Source organism: Ruditapes philippinarum, unplaced genomic scaffold, assembly GCF_026571515.1.
Source record: "Ruditapes philippinarum isolate M1 unplaced genomic scaffold, ASM2657151v2 ctg2090_1_1_1_1, whole genome shotgun sequence".
In the NCBI taxonomy this organism is placed as follows: Eukaryota; Metazoa; Mollusca; class Bivalvia; order Venerida; family Veneridae; genus Ruditapes; species Ruditapes philippinarum.
In genome coordinates, this window is record NW_026853161.1 from 416,961 (window position 1) to 433,968 (window position 17,008).

Here is a 17,008-nt window from a genome sequence, read left to right on the forward strand (position 1 = left end):
AGACTGAGCGTCTGTAAAACTTTCAAGAAAAGACTCACGGGGTAAGATATTTGGCTTGCGTGACCCCAATGGATGAACGTCTATACTTGATAACAGGAAATCCTGCCATCTACTTAAAACTTGGATATTTTGAACAGAAAAAGACATTTTCGCGGATTTTTCTAAGGCTTTCACTTTTACACTGCTCAAATAGACTGAAACAGGAAAAAACGATGTCCAAAATTACCTTACAGTATCTCCATTCAATGGACATAGACAATAGTTTTTATAGCCAATGAAATGGGCCGTATTTGTGTAATATAATTAAACCAACCAAATTTTTAACCTACCTGTATCGATCGGTAATTTTCAGATATCTGCCATCACTGCAGTGATCTGCCATCACTGCCGCCGGTAATACGGTGTGAATGACCCTCTTTACACATTACAATATACATATTGAGTTAAGTCACGATTCATTAAACACGACTGACCAGTCTTCACCCTTTTGAATGCGTAACGCGATAGACAATAATTTCACGCTATTACTATCGAAACGCGTGAAATATTAATTAGCTTCGTCATCGATTGCAAAAAACCTATAAATTAAAGCGAGTTTTTTTCCTTTACCATATGAACTGGTATTTTAGGAAGGAAAACGTTTTACCCAAATTCCACGAGACTTGGTTGAATTTGAAATATATTATGCTCCAATTTGGTATTTGAAAGAAAGAAAACCCATAAAAACTGATACACAGTCTGTATGCAAATGAAAATTAACATGTTTTCAGCACACACAGAAAATGTATGTTATGTTTCAAACTCTGTACACTTAAGGTAAACATGGTACTCCTGCATAGTGTCATAAAGGACTGGCAGTTTTTTATGAAAGGCCCAACTCAACGTACTTGACCCATTATAGGGAAAGCAGCTTCTCATACTTACTTTGCTTATTCCTTTATTCAAATAAGAAATATTCAGCAATTTTTTATGGATTTCAATAAATGCAATAATAGTATTTTACTAACAGATGTGAACAGTATAACTTTAAACCACCACAAATGTAGTCTCCTTTAAACTCTCTATATTGTCAAACCTGAAATATGTTATAACAGTAGATGTTAAGCCGAGTGTATTTTATGCCCTCGAAGGGGGCATATTAAAATCGCACCGTCCGACTGTCTGTTTGTGCGTCCCATCTTCAGTCGTGTCCGGACTGTAACTTTGTCATACATTAAAGGATTTTTTAATTACTTGGCACAAATATCTACCATACCAAGACGATGTGTCGCGTCTAAGAACCACGTCCCTACCTAAAATGTCAAGGTCACACTACCATTTTGAAGTTTCACATTGTCACAATTAGAGTAAATAGGTACATACATTCGGTCCGATCTGTAGCTTTGTCATGCATCGAAGGATTTTAAAATAAGTAGACAAAAATGTCTACCACATCAAGACGATGTGTCCGGTCCACGGTTTATGTCCCTATCTCAAAGGTCAAGGTCACACTAACATTTTGAAGTTTCACTTGATCACAATAAGAGTTTATAGGTACACACATTTGTGTCTGAACTGTAACTTTGTCATGCATGGAAGAATTTTAGAATAACTTAGCACAAATGTCTACCACAACAAGATGATGTGTCGCGTCCAATAATCAAGTCTCTGCCTCAACGGTCAAGGTCACACTACCATTTTGAAGTTCACGTTATCACAATTAGAGTTTATAGGTACACACATTCGGGTCCGGACTGAAACTTTGTCATGCATTGAAGGATTTAAAAATGACTTGGCACACGTGTCTACCACACCAAGACGATGTGTAGTGGCTAAAGCTTATGTCCGTATGTCCGTCCGCCCATTCCCACTTACAAAACAATTGTGTCCAGACTGTAACTTGCATTGAGAAATTTTGAAATAACATGGCACAATTGTCTATGTCATTACAACATTGTGTCGAGTCCAAGAACCACATCCCTTCTTTAAAAGTCAATGTCACACTTATATTTTGAAGGTTCACGCTACCTACATTCGTGTACGGACCATAACTTTGTTATGCAAAATAACTTGGGACAAATGTCTACCACATCAAGATGACGTGTTGTGTGTAAGACCCATGCTCCTACCTCCAAGGTCAATGTCACTCAAATAGTTTGAAGTTTTGAAGTTTCCAAACTAAATCATCGTCATGCATTGAAGGATTTTAAAATAACTTGGCATAAATGTTTACCACATCAAGATGTTGTGTCGCACCCAAGACCCATATCGTCGGCTTACTCTTAAAATGTCCTAACTGCCAAAATGCTATTTTGAGAAAAACGACTTTAAACATTTTGCATCTTAATATTTTTTTTCCCACGTAAAAATTTAATGAAGGAGGCTAGGAGATATCAAATTTGAGATGACTAAAAAGTTTAATGGTAGACAAAATTTAATGTGATACGAATACTTTTAATGGTAGCAAGGCTTGTTTTTACCTTTAAAATGCATTTATATGCTTGTTTCGTTGTGCAATTATTTTATTGTAAATATTTACAAAGCGTCGCAATATTTTTCAACGCAAATGAGCCGACTGGATTTTCTTGTATAACTAGTATAAACTTGCTTTAGATAAGTTAGGGAAAATAATTTTTAAACCCGACTCAACCCTACGTAATGCATGCAACCTAAAGTGGTTAAGACTTTATGATATTGTCCCGCAGATATTTAGTCAACAGTTACAATTTATAACTGTTTATATAACTTTGTAGTATTAATAATATGACTTCTTGTATGACAAATAGAATTGATATTAACATAAATACTGATGTAAGTTGGCGTACAAGAACATATTCTCTATTATAGAAAAATATAGATTATACATCATATAAAACGGTATAAATTGTCTTTATATTTGATATACAGCATATTATTTTGGCAAAATCTCATCTTGTATGTATTAAAATTATACAACTGAATTAATGCAAAATGTCTGTATTCAACAAACATAAACAGCGTTCGTCATACGTGAAAAAAATCTTGAATAATTTGAATTTTTTTATGCTACATTTTTTCAATGGACTAAGGTCAGCATTATTAAAATGTTATTTCTTTCTTTTAACAATGTTAGAACTGTTGCCAAGGTACTTCATCAATCTGCCATGTAGTATCATTAATATTAACGTAAATCAGCTGTTGCATCGTGGCTTGCAGTTTTCAACATAAAATGCAACATAATATGATGCAAAAGTACAACATCAAAAAAGAAAATAATTCCAATGTTCATCATAAATTGAATTTTAGTAAATTTCTCAAACATAATATTAATCACCTGTAGATGTAGATGAGTATTTGATAAATTGCGTTATTGAATAATACCATGATCAAATTCCTATTATGTCTGTTTGCGTAATACTATAGCACTTGCACTTATAAAGATTTATATTTTATACATGCGATCCTCTGTCGGCATAAATCGTAGCATGGTTTCTATATATTTTTTCTTGTCATCAGACAAACCCTTTTCACATATTAGAATTTTAGGCAAAGGAAGTAAGTCTACTTTATAAGATAAACTTGTTGTCCTTAGATTTGTCGCCTCTGTGTACTGGACATCAAATGACTCTTTAAAAAACACTTGAACCGGCAATCCGTTCACATATTTCAATGCTTTAACTCTTGTAAATGTGACAGAGTTAAATGTGAATTTCTCTGCAACCACTCGATAGTCAAAATCACATCTTTTTTTAGTTGTATGATTACGGTTTCATCCGGACGGACTTGCTTACGTTTTCTAATTAGACATAGAGGACTGTAAATTTCAGAAACTTTCAATTTTTCTCTGTATGTGAGTGAATGTTATCAATTTCCTGAATACTGGAATGTCAGGAGTACAAAATTTCTGAACAATTTCAACCACTTCAGGATAATTTTGTTGAAATAGTTATAAAGCTGTTGCGGTTTTGTGGTACACAACTATCATACCACAACGTTATTTTTATTTTCTTAACATGAGGATGAGCCTTCAAAGCGTTTTCTAAGATAACAGTTACAGCACAAGCAAGTTCATTAGATCATCGTCCAGCGACTTGCTCATTCCATATAACATTATATCCAACTTCGTGCAGTGACACAATAGGATAATCAATCTCAAAATCACATCAAAGTCTTGACAATTGCTTATCAAGTCGTTAAATTTTCTGCAAACTTTGTTCACTTTTGTCAACAGATCTTGAATGCCGACATAGCTCAAAATGTGTATGAGGACGCCGTCGGGCAACAACACGAGGTTTAACCTATAATGATATTTAAATTTAAGTAGTTTATAATATCAGTGATTTTAGCATAGCTCACGATAAAAATGAAATGGTTAACTTTAATTTACTTATATATGTATCCGAAATATTGTTTATCCGAAATATATTTACTAGGTTTTGCAAAACTTCTTGAAATTCTGAGATTACAGTGCATTCGACATTAAAAAAGCAAATTGCAGTTACACGTACATATATTTTAGTTTAATATACTCACATATTATTACTTTATCTTGCTTGGAAACACAATCAATGGCATTACAAAAAATATTGGCAAATAATATTCTCTACCGGAAGTTTTGACTTAGCGCACTATCATTGCGAAAACGACCAAGGTCACATGACCATCAGTTCGTGTTTTTATTGGCTTATTTCAGGTTTCACTATAAAATTGTCCTAAGTAACGTACATACCCTACTATAAGGATAAAACAATCATGCGAAATGTGGACATAGAGCAAAGTTCATACTCGGTAACTCCGTTTCTAGGTGATCATAACCTTGAACCTAAAGCTTAAAAGATAGAGGAATGTAAGGTAAAAAGAATGGTTCATTTATCTCAAATTTTGCAAAAATGGACAAAGGACACTTTTAGAGTTAGGCGACGATATGTCCCAAGGTGTTAAGTTTGATATAAATAGCACTTAATTTCACAAGAACAATATTAAGCAATTAGTTACATTCATTCTCTTTCTTTTCATAATACCTGCATGCTTAAGAAACCTTTTCGGGGGCATTTGTCACTTGCGTGACAGATCTTGTTAAAAGAAAAAATAATCTACTAATCTTTATGTATGATACTGATTCTAGATAGCATTCAATCTAGGACCCAGAAATATCATTTTTACACGCCGCGTGCACGCAGTGTCTAGTAGAAATAGTATTCGTCCACTCAGCAATGGGGTCAATTTAAGTCTTGCTTTGGTTTATTTTTTTTGTTATAATAAAATTACACTATTTTCACATTTATAATAAATAGCTTTTCTGATGTACATGTCACCGAGCTTTAATGAATTAAAATAAATGTTTAACTTAATTGATAGCTCCATGTTTAAATTTCATATGCTTTTTATTTTTATCTCTATTTTTATTTACTAATAAATAACCTGTCAATGAGCCAGTCTATATTCTAATGACGGGAACCAAATTTGCACAGGGAACCAAGGGTATGACTAAAATATGCAACGGAAATTTCTATGGCGCAACGGACATTTTTTGCAATAGTGACAGGCACAGAGTTTGCTTATTCATGAAAATAATTAACATTAAAGTAATTAAACAGATTAACTGAATAAAAAAAGGAAGTTTGTTTTCAAATGTATCGCAAATGTTAAGTTTGCAATAGGTTGTTTTGAAGGATTCACTGCTTGCAAAATGGACGCGAAATGAACATATTCTTGGGACATCTGAGATAATTTTCTTTAAAGTGAACAATGTATCAAACTAAAATTATTTATAAACATAAAATATAGTATCAACATAAACTTTTGTTGTAAATTTACTTGTTATCAAATTTATTTTGCTTCTACCAGACCTTTCAATCTTTGTCGCAACAGACAAACATTTCAGGATTTTAGACATGGCATTACTTTGTAAGTTTATGCATTAGGTTTCTACCTTTTCACAAAAATATGCAAATTATTAAATAACGAGCACATACCAAGAAAAATTGATAAGTTCTTCGGATATTCAACTGTAACAGAGAACAATTGTTTTGTACATAACCTTTGACTGTTCATATCAATTGGCGGCATCTTTGATGTACAGTATCAACATTTAACATGTAAATAGTCTAATAGATTTTAAGTAAGACGCATGATTTACTGCGGAATGACTCGATTTATTTTGTTGTCAATAAAAGCACAAGCTAGTACACAAAAACATACACCAGCTTTACACTTTTCTTGCTTTGTTGGAAAACAATTGCATTTACTTTTTTTTTCAAAAATAATGGACTGTGTGCTTGCCTGTATTTTAACGAGATTTAATATCGTGGAACCAGGCTAAAATTAAATCATGCGTAAACATGTTGTGGAACTGTTTCGTATTTGGACAAAACGCATCAGTGTAAGAACTGTTACATTGCATCTGAATTTTTCAAGACTTTTACACAAGTTCGTTTTAAAGAAATTTATCTTTTAAAGTTTTTTTCTTTTGAGATGATTTGGATAGTGCTGTATCACGGATTTATAAATCCGTGGCTGTACGGACAGAGTTCTAAAACTTAAATAGCCACCTTTTATATAGTAAAGCGGTCACCGAGTGCTGTTTTATTTTGGTTAGATTTACCGGGTCGGATGCCTTTATATATAAATTTGATGTTTTATTGTTGGTAATTTGCTTATTAAAAGTTTATATATCGTTTAATCGGGAGATAAATAATGAATGGTCAAGGCATTATGATAAACCATTTCGAGCAACACTATTTATATACAAATAAGACACACGGTACATAAAAAAACGAGTACTGCAAGTACGGACGAAGCCCACTGCACAGATTCACCTACGAAGCATTTTACTCGGCTCTTCTAAAGGTATGCAGTACATATTTGCACTGTTTCATACAATGTGTTGAATCTTAAATCAGACAGCAACGAGAAGTTAGTACTAGCATTTACGATCAAAATTCGATAAGCTTTAACTTAGTTTTTTTAATTCAAGCACATATTACACACAGAAAACAAATTTTATGAGGCTTATTTTTAGCATATCTGTCATTCACTGTTATATTGTGACATGTAAAGCGTTAAGCGCACACTATACTGCGTTGGCAAGATGTTATAAAACTTTCCAAATAAAAGGGCCGTTAGATTGCAAGAAAAATCTATCTTGTTAATGTAAGTTTGAGAATTCACGGCGTTGTCACGACAACCAAGACGTTTTGTATACTCATATTTTATTGCTTGCTTTTTGTATGTATTACATAACGATAATAAAAAATTTAATTGTACATAACGGTAACTGCAAATAACATTAACAGCACCCCCTTGACAAAAGTGAATTTGAAATATGGCAGAACATGATCCTGCTAGGGGTGCAGTGTCAAATGGAGCAGATACATTTCATTCAAACAAAATAATAACTAGTGGTTTCACACATTGTTGTATCCTAAGACGTACAAGAGATATTCGTTTCGGTGAAAATTTGAAAACATACCAGACAGGATATGTCATAATATAAGTATAAAATTTGACGCTGAACATATCTCACAAATGCGATATATTTGACCCATGACAGATTTAATCAACACCGCAATCATGTATAATGTATGAGATGATTTCATGTACTAAAAATAAACTTATATAGTGACATAATAAATACTTTATATCATTTCATAACTTAAACAGATCGCATGTCAAATTATGACAGAACTGATACATTGATATTAATATAGCCAGAAGTAACTACAGGTCACTTCCGGTTTATTTATGTGCATCTGTTTATAGTGTAGCAATGACCCTGTGGACTGTGTATGGGAAAATTCATAAGCAAAATCATAATTGATTGAAAACGATAAAATCATAACAGAGCAGATGTAGCGTGCTTTTCACTTCTAAAGGTTTTTCCTGAAAGGCTGGTGCCGTTAATTGATTGGTTGTTAGAGAGCACGTGATGTTAAGGGTGCTCTCAGATTGGCCAATGTCAAATACAGAAATAAACCTAAAGAGTCGGTTTGATTTACTGAATGTTCAACAATGACATGAAATATTTTATCTATCTATAAAGTACATTTATCAACCGTTGACTATTAGTGTACTATGTTGCATTGCTAGTAAGAGCCAACATTTAACGAGGGAAAAATATAAAAACTAAAATATAAAAACTCGTGTGTGTGCTTCTCTCGTTGTTCTATGTTGCTTACATCAATATCTAGGCTAGAATTTACAGTAAAGAGCTTATTCGTTGTAAATGATTCAAAAATAAAATTTAGAATCAGTCGAGGCGAATTCAGAGAGAATATTAGAGTATATAACTCTTTTATTCAAGGGGTTAAATGTTATATTGACCTTAAAACATGTCCCTTTTAAATGTCGGTCCTTACACGTGTTCTTTGTGGCGAAACTAGGGCTACCCAAAATGATCTTTTGTCTGCCATCGTTGGGTCATGCAATTACATACTGGTATAAAATATTGTATTTTGAAAAAAAAACTTACGTCATTCTGAAGAGATATAATCAGCCATATAAAAAGAGACACATTCTTTTGCTATATAACTGCATGTTATTGTACATATATAAAACAATGATGTACCTCTATATTATAACAATTGAATGAGAATGAACTTTATTGTTAATAGCTAATAGAATCAATAAAAATAGCGAATTCAAACCGGTAGCAAAGAAATATTAGAATTTAGAGTATTCAGAGCATTTTAAAGACTATTGATAAAGATAAGAAGATAAATTTGGCCAAATGTTTCACATTTCAATACAGTATTCTTTTAATTTAGTAATAAAGCATCAAATGTTTTCTATTAGAAAAGCAACGGCTTCACGAGTAAGCAATACTGTACTGCATATTGTCAACTGTTTATCGTTTATTCATGTTTATGTTGTAGACATCATGCATTGTTTGAATTTGGCAACTTAAAATTTCAAATTTATGTACAAATCTCAAGTGCACTTAACTTGTTTTTTTATCAAACAACCTGTTTGCTTTGTATTTGTAAAATAAATATGTCTTTTTTGCCTTTTATTTATCAACACTAGTAGATTTGATAACAATGTGGATACCAACACAAGAAGATATTTGTATCTATTGTGACTTGCACGATATGGAAGACAAATATCATTTTATCAATATTTGCTCATTTGTCCCTTCCTTTTAAAATGTAAAGGTATGTTACATACATAAATCAAACTGATTTTGAATAATCAAAATATGCGCGATCACTTAGAACAACAGTTATTACAAAAACAAATGGTACTGTATTGTTTGTTCGTTTTTTTTATCATTATTTTTATTTTTCATATATATGATGTTTGATGTCTATGATGAAAAGGTACATGTTAAAACTAGTTGATAAGGTAAATTTTTAGTCCTCCAGATGAGCCTATATATTTCAGGAAAATCAATGTTGAGAAAAATGCACTAAACTTTTCAGAACGGTATAAACATTCAAAAATCAATTTATATTTTACTTAACACTGATTTTGCGATAAATGGCCTAATTGTGCAGTATTTATCGCCATATTTCTACTGCGTAAATAACCAGTATAAGGGCTGTTTTTGCAAATGTTGACCTCTTTTTGGTAATTTTCGTGGATTGTAAGTGGCGATTGCAATATGTAAATTACTTTATTTTTCAAGCAATAGATAAGATTTTAACACACATGTTAAATATGATCTTTTAATAACTTATATAGTATTACAAATCTAATGTATAAAAACATAAAAGTAAAATTGTACAAAACAAACAAAAGTAAATATACATGTCGCGAATTCTTATTTTCATTTATTTACATATTTGCCCTGAATAATGAACAAACATGACACACAGTTTATAAGGAATCAGCCTGATTTTCAATAATGTGACACAAGCCACTTTTCAAGACAAATTATTTTTTATCTCTAGTTCACGAGTTTTCTTTCGTTCATATGAACAACATGTTTATATATATACAGTATTTACAATATAACATAACTTCAACTAATTTTTGGTCACGTGTCTGGCCAAAGACACCAAAATAATTCAAATCTAACATTGCAGTCGTCCAGATATAAAAATAATATTATAATGTCATAACAAATACAGATAAAAGTGTTGATATAACAGCTGAAGCCCCCGAGACCAAAGAAACAGCCCCGGATTGAGTACTTCTTAATTCACGAGCGAAAGCCTTCTCTGCGCATGCTTGAAGATAGATATCTTTGATTGATGAGTCATTTTTGCAATTAGCCGGAAGTAGATTGCATTGGTACTCTGTTTTCAGTCCGACTGCCACACGTTCGCATGACTGCTCCCAGGCGCTACTATCACATTGAAGATTTGATAGTCTGACCCTGCAAAAAGTTCATTCTTGTATTAAAGCAAGGAAAAACTAGCAAGTAAAAACTGACATATTTAATAGAAAACAAATACTAATCGCTATATATCAATGTTAAACTCATTTTAATAGTTTATAATTCAAACGACTTTGTTCTACCAATGGCAAAATACAGTCACTACGGTGAAAAGTGTTGCCAGGAACTTAATGTAATCAAGCATGATGTTTCGAATAAGTCTTTGAAATCAGTTTGCGCCAAGGCCAGTGTTCACAACCGTGCAGTCTGGCCAGGCTCTACACTGTCGGCTTAGCTTACTTTAATTTTTCTCTTAATGTCCCTAAAACGATAATAGACAGTTTAAAATTGTTGCTAGACAAGTTCATTTTACAAATTGAGCGGTTTAAGGCTAAAGTTCGCTTACTTGCAATATTCGCGGGAAAACGTGTCAGCATTCATATTTTCTTTGATTTGTCTCATGGTTAATTCTGTCATTTCTCCAATAAGTTTGTTGGCACATGACTCAACCTTTGGTGTCGGCGACTGGAAGCAGACTAGTCCGCTAACGTACACTGTAAACGAAAAATGACCCAATTAACAACTAAACTAATTTCAGAGATCAAGACGAAATAATTGTACTGTACATTTGTCTATAATATTCATTAACCATATCTCTGCAAATTTCTCAAGAAGCAAGTGTTTACAATATACTATTTTGATAAAATTATGATATTCTTTTACGGAATCCTATTAAGTCACTAACCATAGGAAATAATTTTAGCATTTGTAAGTTTTATTGCTTGGATCTCCTTTGGTGTCCTCAAGACGGTTACTGAATCATCGTCATATATAATGAAAAAAATGTTATTTTCTGCAAAATGTTAATAAATTTTTTGAAGGGGATTACACCTTTTTTAACGCATTTTATATTCAAAGAAAACCAATAAATACATGTATATAAATATAACGACAACAACAAAAAATAGTTTCACACACGAGTAGTCAGGGATGTTCCGGATGAGCCCCTGCTGACTACTCACATGTTGTCACAACATGAGCAATGGGTCATCTAGGATACATTAACTAACAAATATGTACGACGCTAGTTAGATGCAGACAACTAAACAAATGTATATTATTTGTGTCAGACTTTCTTGAGAAAACAAAAATGTTACAAATGAAATATGTTCGATGGTAAATGTATAAAATAAAAAACTATTAAGCAGTATGCCAAACAGGTTTCCTATATGTCAAAGGCATTCTATTACTTTTTCGCGTAATCTTATTGATCATGGAACTAAATTACCATTGTTACACTTTTTTATGTTTTAGGGTTATAAAATCCCTTTACAGAACTAACTGTAGTTGAAAATAGCAGTCTAGGATGTATGTAGTCTGTTGAGAAAAAAGGAAAGTATGCTCCCTAGCACCGGCTTGGACGATTTCCAATCTTCAACTTAAAAAGTACTGGATTTAATGATTCTGATATACGTGTACCAGAATATATAACAACATTAACTGATATACAGCAACTGTTTTTACAAAACTTCGCACACAAATCTTTATGTTTTTGTTGTTGTTTTTTTTGTTTGGTTTTTTTTGCGTTTTGGTTTGTAATCAAAGAATACTTACCGTCTACATCTTTGCATAGAACGTCCATACCGGCTTGCATTGAGCGTTGATCGTTACCACCTAACAGTTGCAGGGTTTTCGCACCGTCACATCTATCTATCACACGGTTCTGGCATGAATAAAGTGCCTGTCGCTTACTATCAAATAAAAGTAATTAAAGTAACATTATTGTTATTTGCGACCAGTATGTATATATTGTAAGCTAATTCAAAACTACTAAGCCATTAATTCATTGAAAAATATATATCTCTTTTTGTGTTTCAAATATTAATTAATGTTTTTTCTTTAAAATTCTCTCTGCAAATGCCACGGGAAGCCGACAGGTATAGATAAATACATCAAAGATTTAAGTTTTGAAATGAATAAATTTAAAATCCCTGGGAATAAAAACAAAGCTACACATGGTCAAAGAGACAGCCGAAGAGTGGAACACCAACAATGTTACAAAATTTCCACATAAAATATATCATTAAAATTTTATTAAACATCAGCGCACCTGCAGAACATACGGGCAACTTCTCTATTGTCACCTATTATCGCGCCCTCAATCCTGGAACATCGAGGTGAGAAAAGGTCAGGGTTGAGACCAGCTTCTTTATAACACTGCATCATGTCAAAGTTCAATCTCTGCATACATGGTGTGACCTTTGGCATCAAACCTGATGTGCAAAAAGTAAGGATTCCAATTGATTACATGTCAGAGAAGAAAAAAAAACATTCAATTGATAATAGATTTTTTGTTTCAAAACATGTCCAAAAATGTCGGCTTAGTCTATCGTGTTTTAAGTAGCGGTCATTCGATAAATGAAAGGTTGTTGATCAACGGTCTTTTCTGTCTAAACCAGTTTAAAATTGCTTACAATATATAAGTTAATCAAATGTACCTTTTCCGCACATCTGTTGGACTCCATTAAGAAGACCGACTGTTTCCTGTTCGAGTCTAGTAAATGCAGCGGGTGTGTTACACTGCTGTGTGCCATTAAATCGTTTTATACCACTGAATACACAAGCTACAATCTGTTGGTGTGACCTTTAATGCAAAATGCTAAGTATACATAAAGGTTATTTTATTAAAATTTCATCGGGAATAAGAAAGCTGTTATAGATGTACATACATGGTAGTTTATTTATCATGTAATATAACAGATAATAATAACATTAGAATGAAAATTAACGAAAACAATTGCACAATATTCAAATATAATTTTTCACTTTCTATCAGAACTATTTCCACGGAAAAAACATTTTAAGAGCACGAATATGTTTCATTATAGATATTGAGGACAAGGAATGTTTGATGTCTTTTAATACTTACTGACATAGATTCTGTTTGATCTGATCGGAATTTGGTGGAAGCTGACCTTGGGTACCATTTGAAAGAAGGGCAATCACGGTGACCATTTGAAAGCCGCCATTTTGTTGGAAACACTGCGATACAGCTGCTCGTCCAGCCTATCAACACAACAAATATTTATTGTCAAGTTTTTTTTAACAATTTTGTTTTTACTTTAGATTGCTTCATTTTATTACAGTTATCAAGAAAACAGAATTCATTTAAATCTTCAAAGAGAAAGAGTAAGACCACAATATAACGAAAGTAATGAAAAATTATTAAGGTACCTTCAAAATATACTACATGTATACTGTATGATGTGCTTTTTATGTAACACAAATAGAGCCGCGTCACGACAAAACCAACATAGTTAGTTTGCGATTAGCATGGTTCCAGACCAGCCTGCGCATCCGCGCAGTCTGATCATGATCCATGCTGTTCGCTTACAATTCCCTATAACAAGTAGAGAAACTGATAGCGAACAGCTTTGATCCTGACCAGACTGCGCGGATGCGCAGGCTGGTTTGGACCCATGCTGGTCGCAAAGCCATTATGTTGGTTTTGTCGTGACACGGCTCAAATTGTATATTTCAATTACATGTACATCATATCTATTATCGTTGTAAAACATATAGGTCAATTTGACTGTTCCTGTCGCAACAGAAAATGTTAGATAAAAGTTAAGATTTGTGTTATTGTTATTATTATTATTCGGTCTTTTTACAAAATATTTTAAATAAGGTAACAATTATTACAACAGGCTTAAGATCGTCAATGAGCAAGTGGTTTAGTTTACCTTCGGGATCACGTCACGACAATAAGCAACTTTAATAATACAAAAGTACAGTTGAGCCACTGCATCGGTCCTAGGCAAGCTGTCAAGCAGTTTACCAGTACAAGATGCATTCGCTTGCGCAAAGTTTTGCTAGTTACTTTTATTACCCCTCACTTTTTTCGTAATGCTAATTTCCCATAGGCCTCTGGGAGTTATTTTTACTGTTAATGCAAGTGTACCACGTGACTAAGAATTTTGTACTGTAACATAGGTAACAGTATTTTTTAACAGTATAATATCTGGTCACGTGGTCTATTTTCTAAATAAAATGAAATAAAATGGCCGCCATTTTTTTCTCGATTCATTCTTATTTTCGACGTTAAACCCCGATAGGACATCCATTTCTTCTCTGGAGTAACTTTGACACCCTTAAAATTTAGCTGTTCGCACCCTGGTGTGCTTTTCGTGTTTAAAATATCTTTTTGTTGAATAGTCAAAAAGTGAACATCCGTTTTCAATGGAAGTACTTGCAATGTAAATGATTATGTGTAAAACTGGAACATGCAGACGATTTAAGCATGCAACAAAGGATTATTTAACAATTTCAATCAGTGAAACTTTACAGATATGGTGGACAGACATAGGATATCAACGTTATTTTGTCAAAAACCATGCTAAGAATATTCTGGAAACAGAAGGATCAAATTTCACAGATCATAACCGTGTAAATGGGTCAGTGTTTTGTTTTCTAAATAAAACCTAGCTTATTGTATGTTTATGATTTGTTGATATCATCACTTGCATAAAGAATAAAAGAAAAAGAAAACTTCTCAAGTAGGCCTAAAGTACCCTTAAACTTAAGAGGTTAGGACAGTTTAGTTATTGTTACTCTTGGTTTATTTTTGTTACAGTTAGATTTAGTTGACAATTTCAGATCATCGCAGTATTTTTGTTCGGGGTAATAAAATAAATAACAAATGGGTTTGTGAGTAACAGTAAAAATATCATCCTGAGGAAAATACTGTTACCCGAGGCGTAGCCTAGCCTCGGGTAACAGTATTTTCCTCAGGATGATATTTTTACTCCTCGGGTAACAGTATTTTCCTCAGGATGATATTTTTACTGTTACCCACAAACCCATGTGTTATTTATATACTGTTCACGCTGGAGCAGAGGTACAGTACTAATGACGGTAGAAATATTTTCATGATCAATCATAACGAAAGTCACATGCACTTTTCAGGAATCAAACTATGGTTGCTTGATGAACAGTCCAGTGCTCTTCCAATTGAGCTAACTTGGCGGGGCAAGAATATAGAGCATTCCAAAACCGTGTTGTCAATTATGCCATTTATAAAAGATATACGTAACCGATATGTTGCACTATTGGGGAAAAACAATCACCTGTGCGCATGAAATTTGACTTTGTTGTTCTGGTGTCATTTCTTGTGGATTCATCTGGTTCCCATTCGTGTTAGCATTTTGATTCCCAGGAACCATTTGACCGGGTTGCTGAGGAAAGTTCTGATTGGCTGGTTGCCCAGGTTGGAACGCTTGGGGTGTTTGTTGCGACTGTTGGTTCATTGTCGGCTGAACAAATTGTGGGTTTTGTGGCTGCTGGTTAAACTGTGGATTTTGCGGTACAGTTTGCCCTGTTGGAAAGTTTTGTGCTATTACATTGCAAGTAAGAACCAATGACCCTGAAATATTACAATCATATTAAAATGTTATAAACATAATATATGCGGATATTTCCATTAATACAAAAACAGAAATGTATTATTAGTAAAAAAGGTCTGGTAAAAATACGTTGCTCTACACTTTGAATAAATCTTCCAATATATTTATATATATATGAAATTATATACGATAACAAAATACCTACCTAAAACAATTTGCAGAACCTTCATATTTTCTATATCCGATAAATAAACTGTGTAAACGAGTTATTTTTAAAATCCCGAGTTCTCCTAAAACTTGTCTAAATTTTCCAAAATATATAACCACATATAGTTATATTTATTATTTTACAAGTATTTGTTCACTTTATTTTTTTAACAGACGCGCGACCAGTTTACTCTTGAAATAAAACGCCAGGCTCTTTTACTAGTATTTCACTGGTTGAAGGTTATGACAAATAAAGCGGTCACTTCCTTCAATTAAATACCTTGTAAAGTCATCACGAAATACCGTACGTTAGTTGAATATATATGAGGAAACTCATAGTAACATTTTGGTCATTTTTGTGACTGTTAAGCGGTTTAAAACAATTTAATTTGCAGTTTTCATTTAACCTGGAGCTATCTTATCCGTCATATTTTGACACATTTCTCGATTTCTCAAGAAGCGTGTACATTGGGAAATGTTAGTTATTCACATTTCATTGGTTAATTAATATTCCGGTAAATAGTAATTAAGGGGCGCACTTTTACGTAAAATTAAATAATGTTTACGTTTCTTTCACTGACGCACCGGAAGTTGTGCTATCATTCTAAGCACGTGACCTTGCCAACAGAAGGTTCAGTTTGTTCTCCAAATAAATAAATAAATAAATAAATAAATAAAATAAGTAACAAACAAAATAAGATATAAAAGTAAAGTAAGGTAAGTGTAAAGTGAAAGGAGAAGTAATGTACAGTAAAGTAAAGTAAAGAAAAGTAAAGAAAGAAAACAAACAAACAAGCAGGCAAGCAAGGGGTTGAGCGAGTGGGTGAGTTGGTGAGTGAGTGGATGAGTTAGAGAGTGAGCAAGAGTTATTCATGATTTAGTCAGTTGTTGTGTAAAATTTATGGTTTACAATAAAGTTTCGTTCTTGACCAATGCTTACTAATCATAAATGAACACTAACCTATACTTAAGGCTTGTTTTGGGACATGAATTAAATGTTGTTGTTTTTTAAATATAGATATATATGATAAATGAAAAACTGAAATAAATTTTGCATGTCTTTTAAAGTTTTTAGCTAGATCGACATGAGATGAAACAAAATGTATTAGACTGCAAGTTCCTA

At 32.9% G+C, this 17,008-nt stretch overlaps 1 protein-coding gene across 1 annotated transcript; it reads right to left on the bottom strand.

The window, feature by feature from the left end:
* Positions 1 to 9,702: 9,702 nt before the first annotated feature.
* Positions 9,703 to 16,478, bottom strand: LOC132735878 (uncharacterized). Its single transcript, XM_060722899.1, has 8 exons — positions 15,884 to 16,478; positions 15,403 to 15,698; positions 13,206 to 13,342; positions 12,775 to 12,920; positions 12,387 to 12,549; positions 11,891 to 12,027; positions 10,683 to 10,830; positions 9,703 to 10,276 (listed from the first exon to the last, which is right to left on the bottom strand). The coding sequence occupies exons 1-8, from the start codon at positions 15,906 to 15,908 to the stop codon at positions 10,006 to 10,008; spliced, it is 1,323 nt and encodes a 440-aa protein (XP_060578882.1). The 5' UTR covers positions 15,909 to 16,478; the 3' UTR covers positions 9,703 to 10,005.
* Positions 16,479 to 17,008: the final 530 nt, after the last annotated feature.

What these genes read in the sequence shown, in the direction of transcription:
- LOC132735878 (XM_060722899.1), bottom strand. Translation starts at nt 15,908, where the DNA reads ATGAAGGTTCTGCAAATTGTTTTAG. An exon ending in GGTTCTGCAAATTGTTTTAG is followed by an intron (nt 15,699 to 15,883) that starts GTAGGTATTTTG and finishes GTAATATTTCAG; the next exon opens with GGTCATTGGTTCTTACTTGC. An exon ending in CCAACAGATGTGCGGAAAAG is followed by an intron (nt 12,550 to 12,774) that starts GTACATTTGATT and finishes TTTGCACATCAG; the next exon opens with GTTTGATGCCAAAGGTCACA.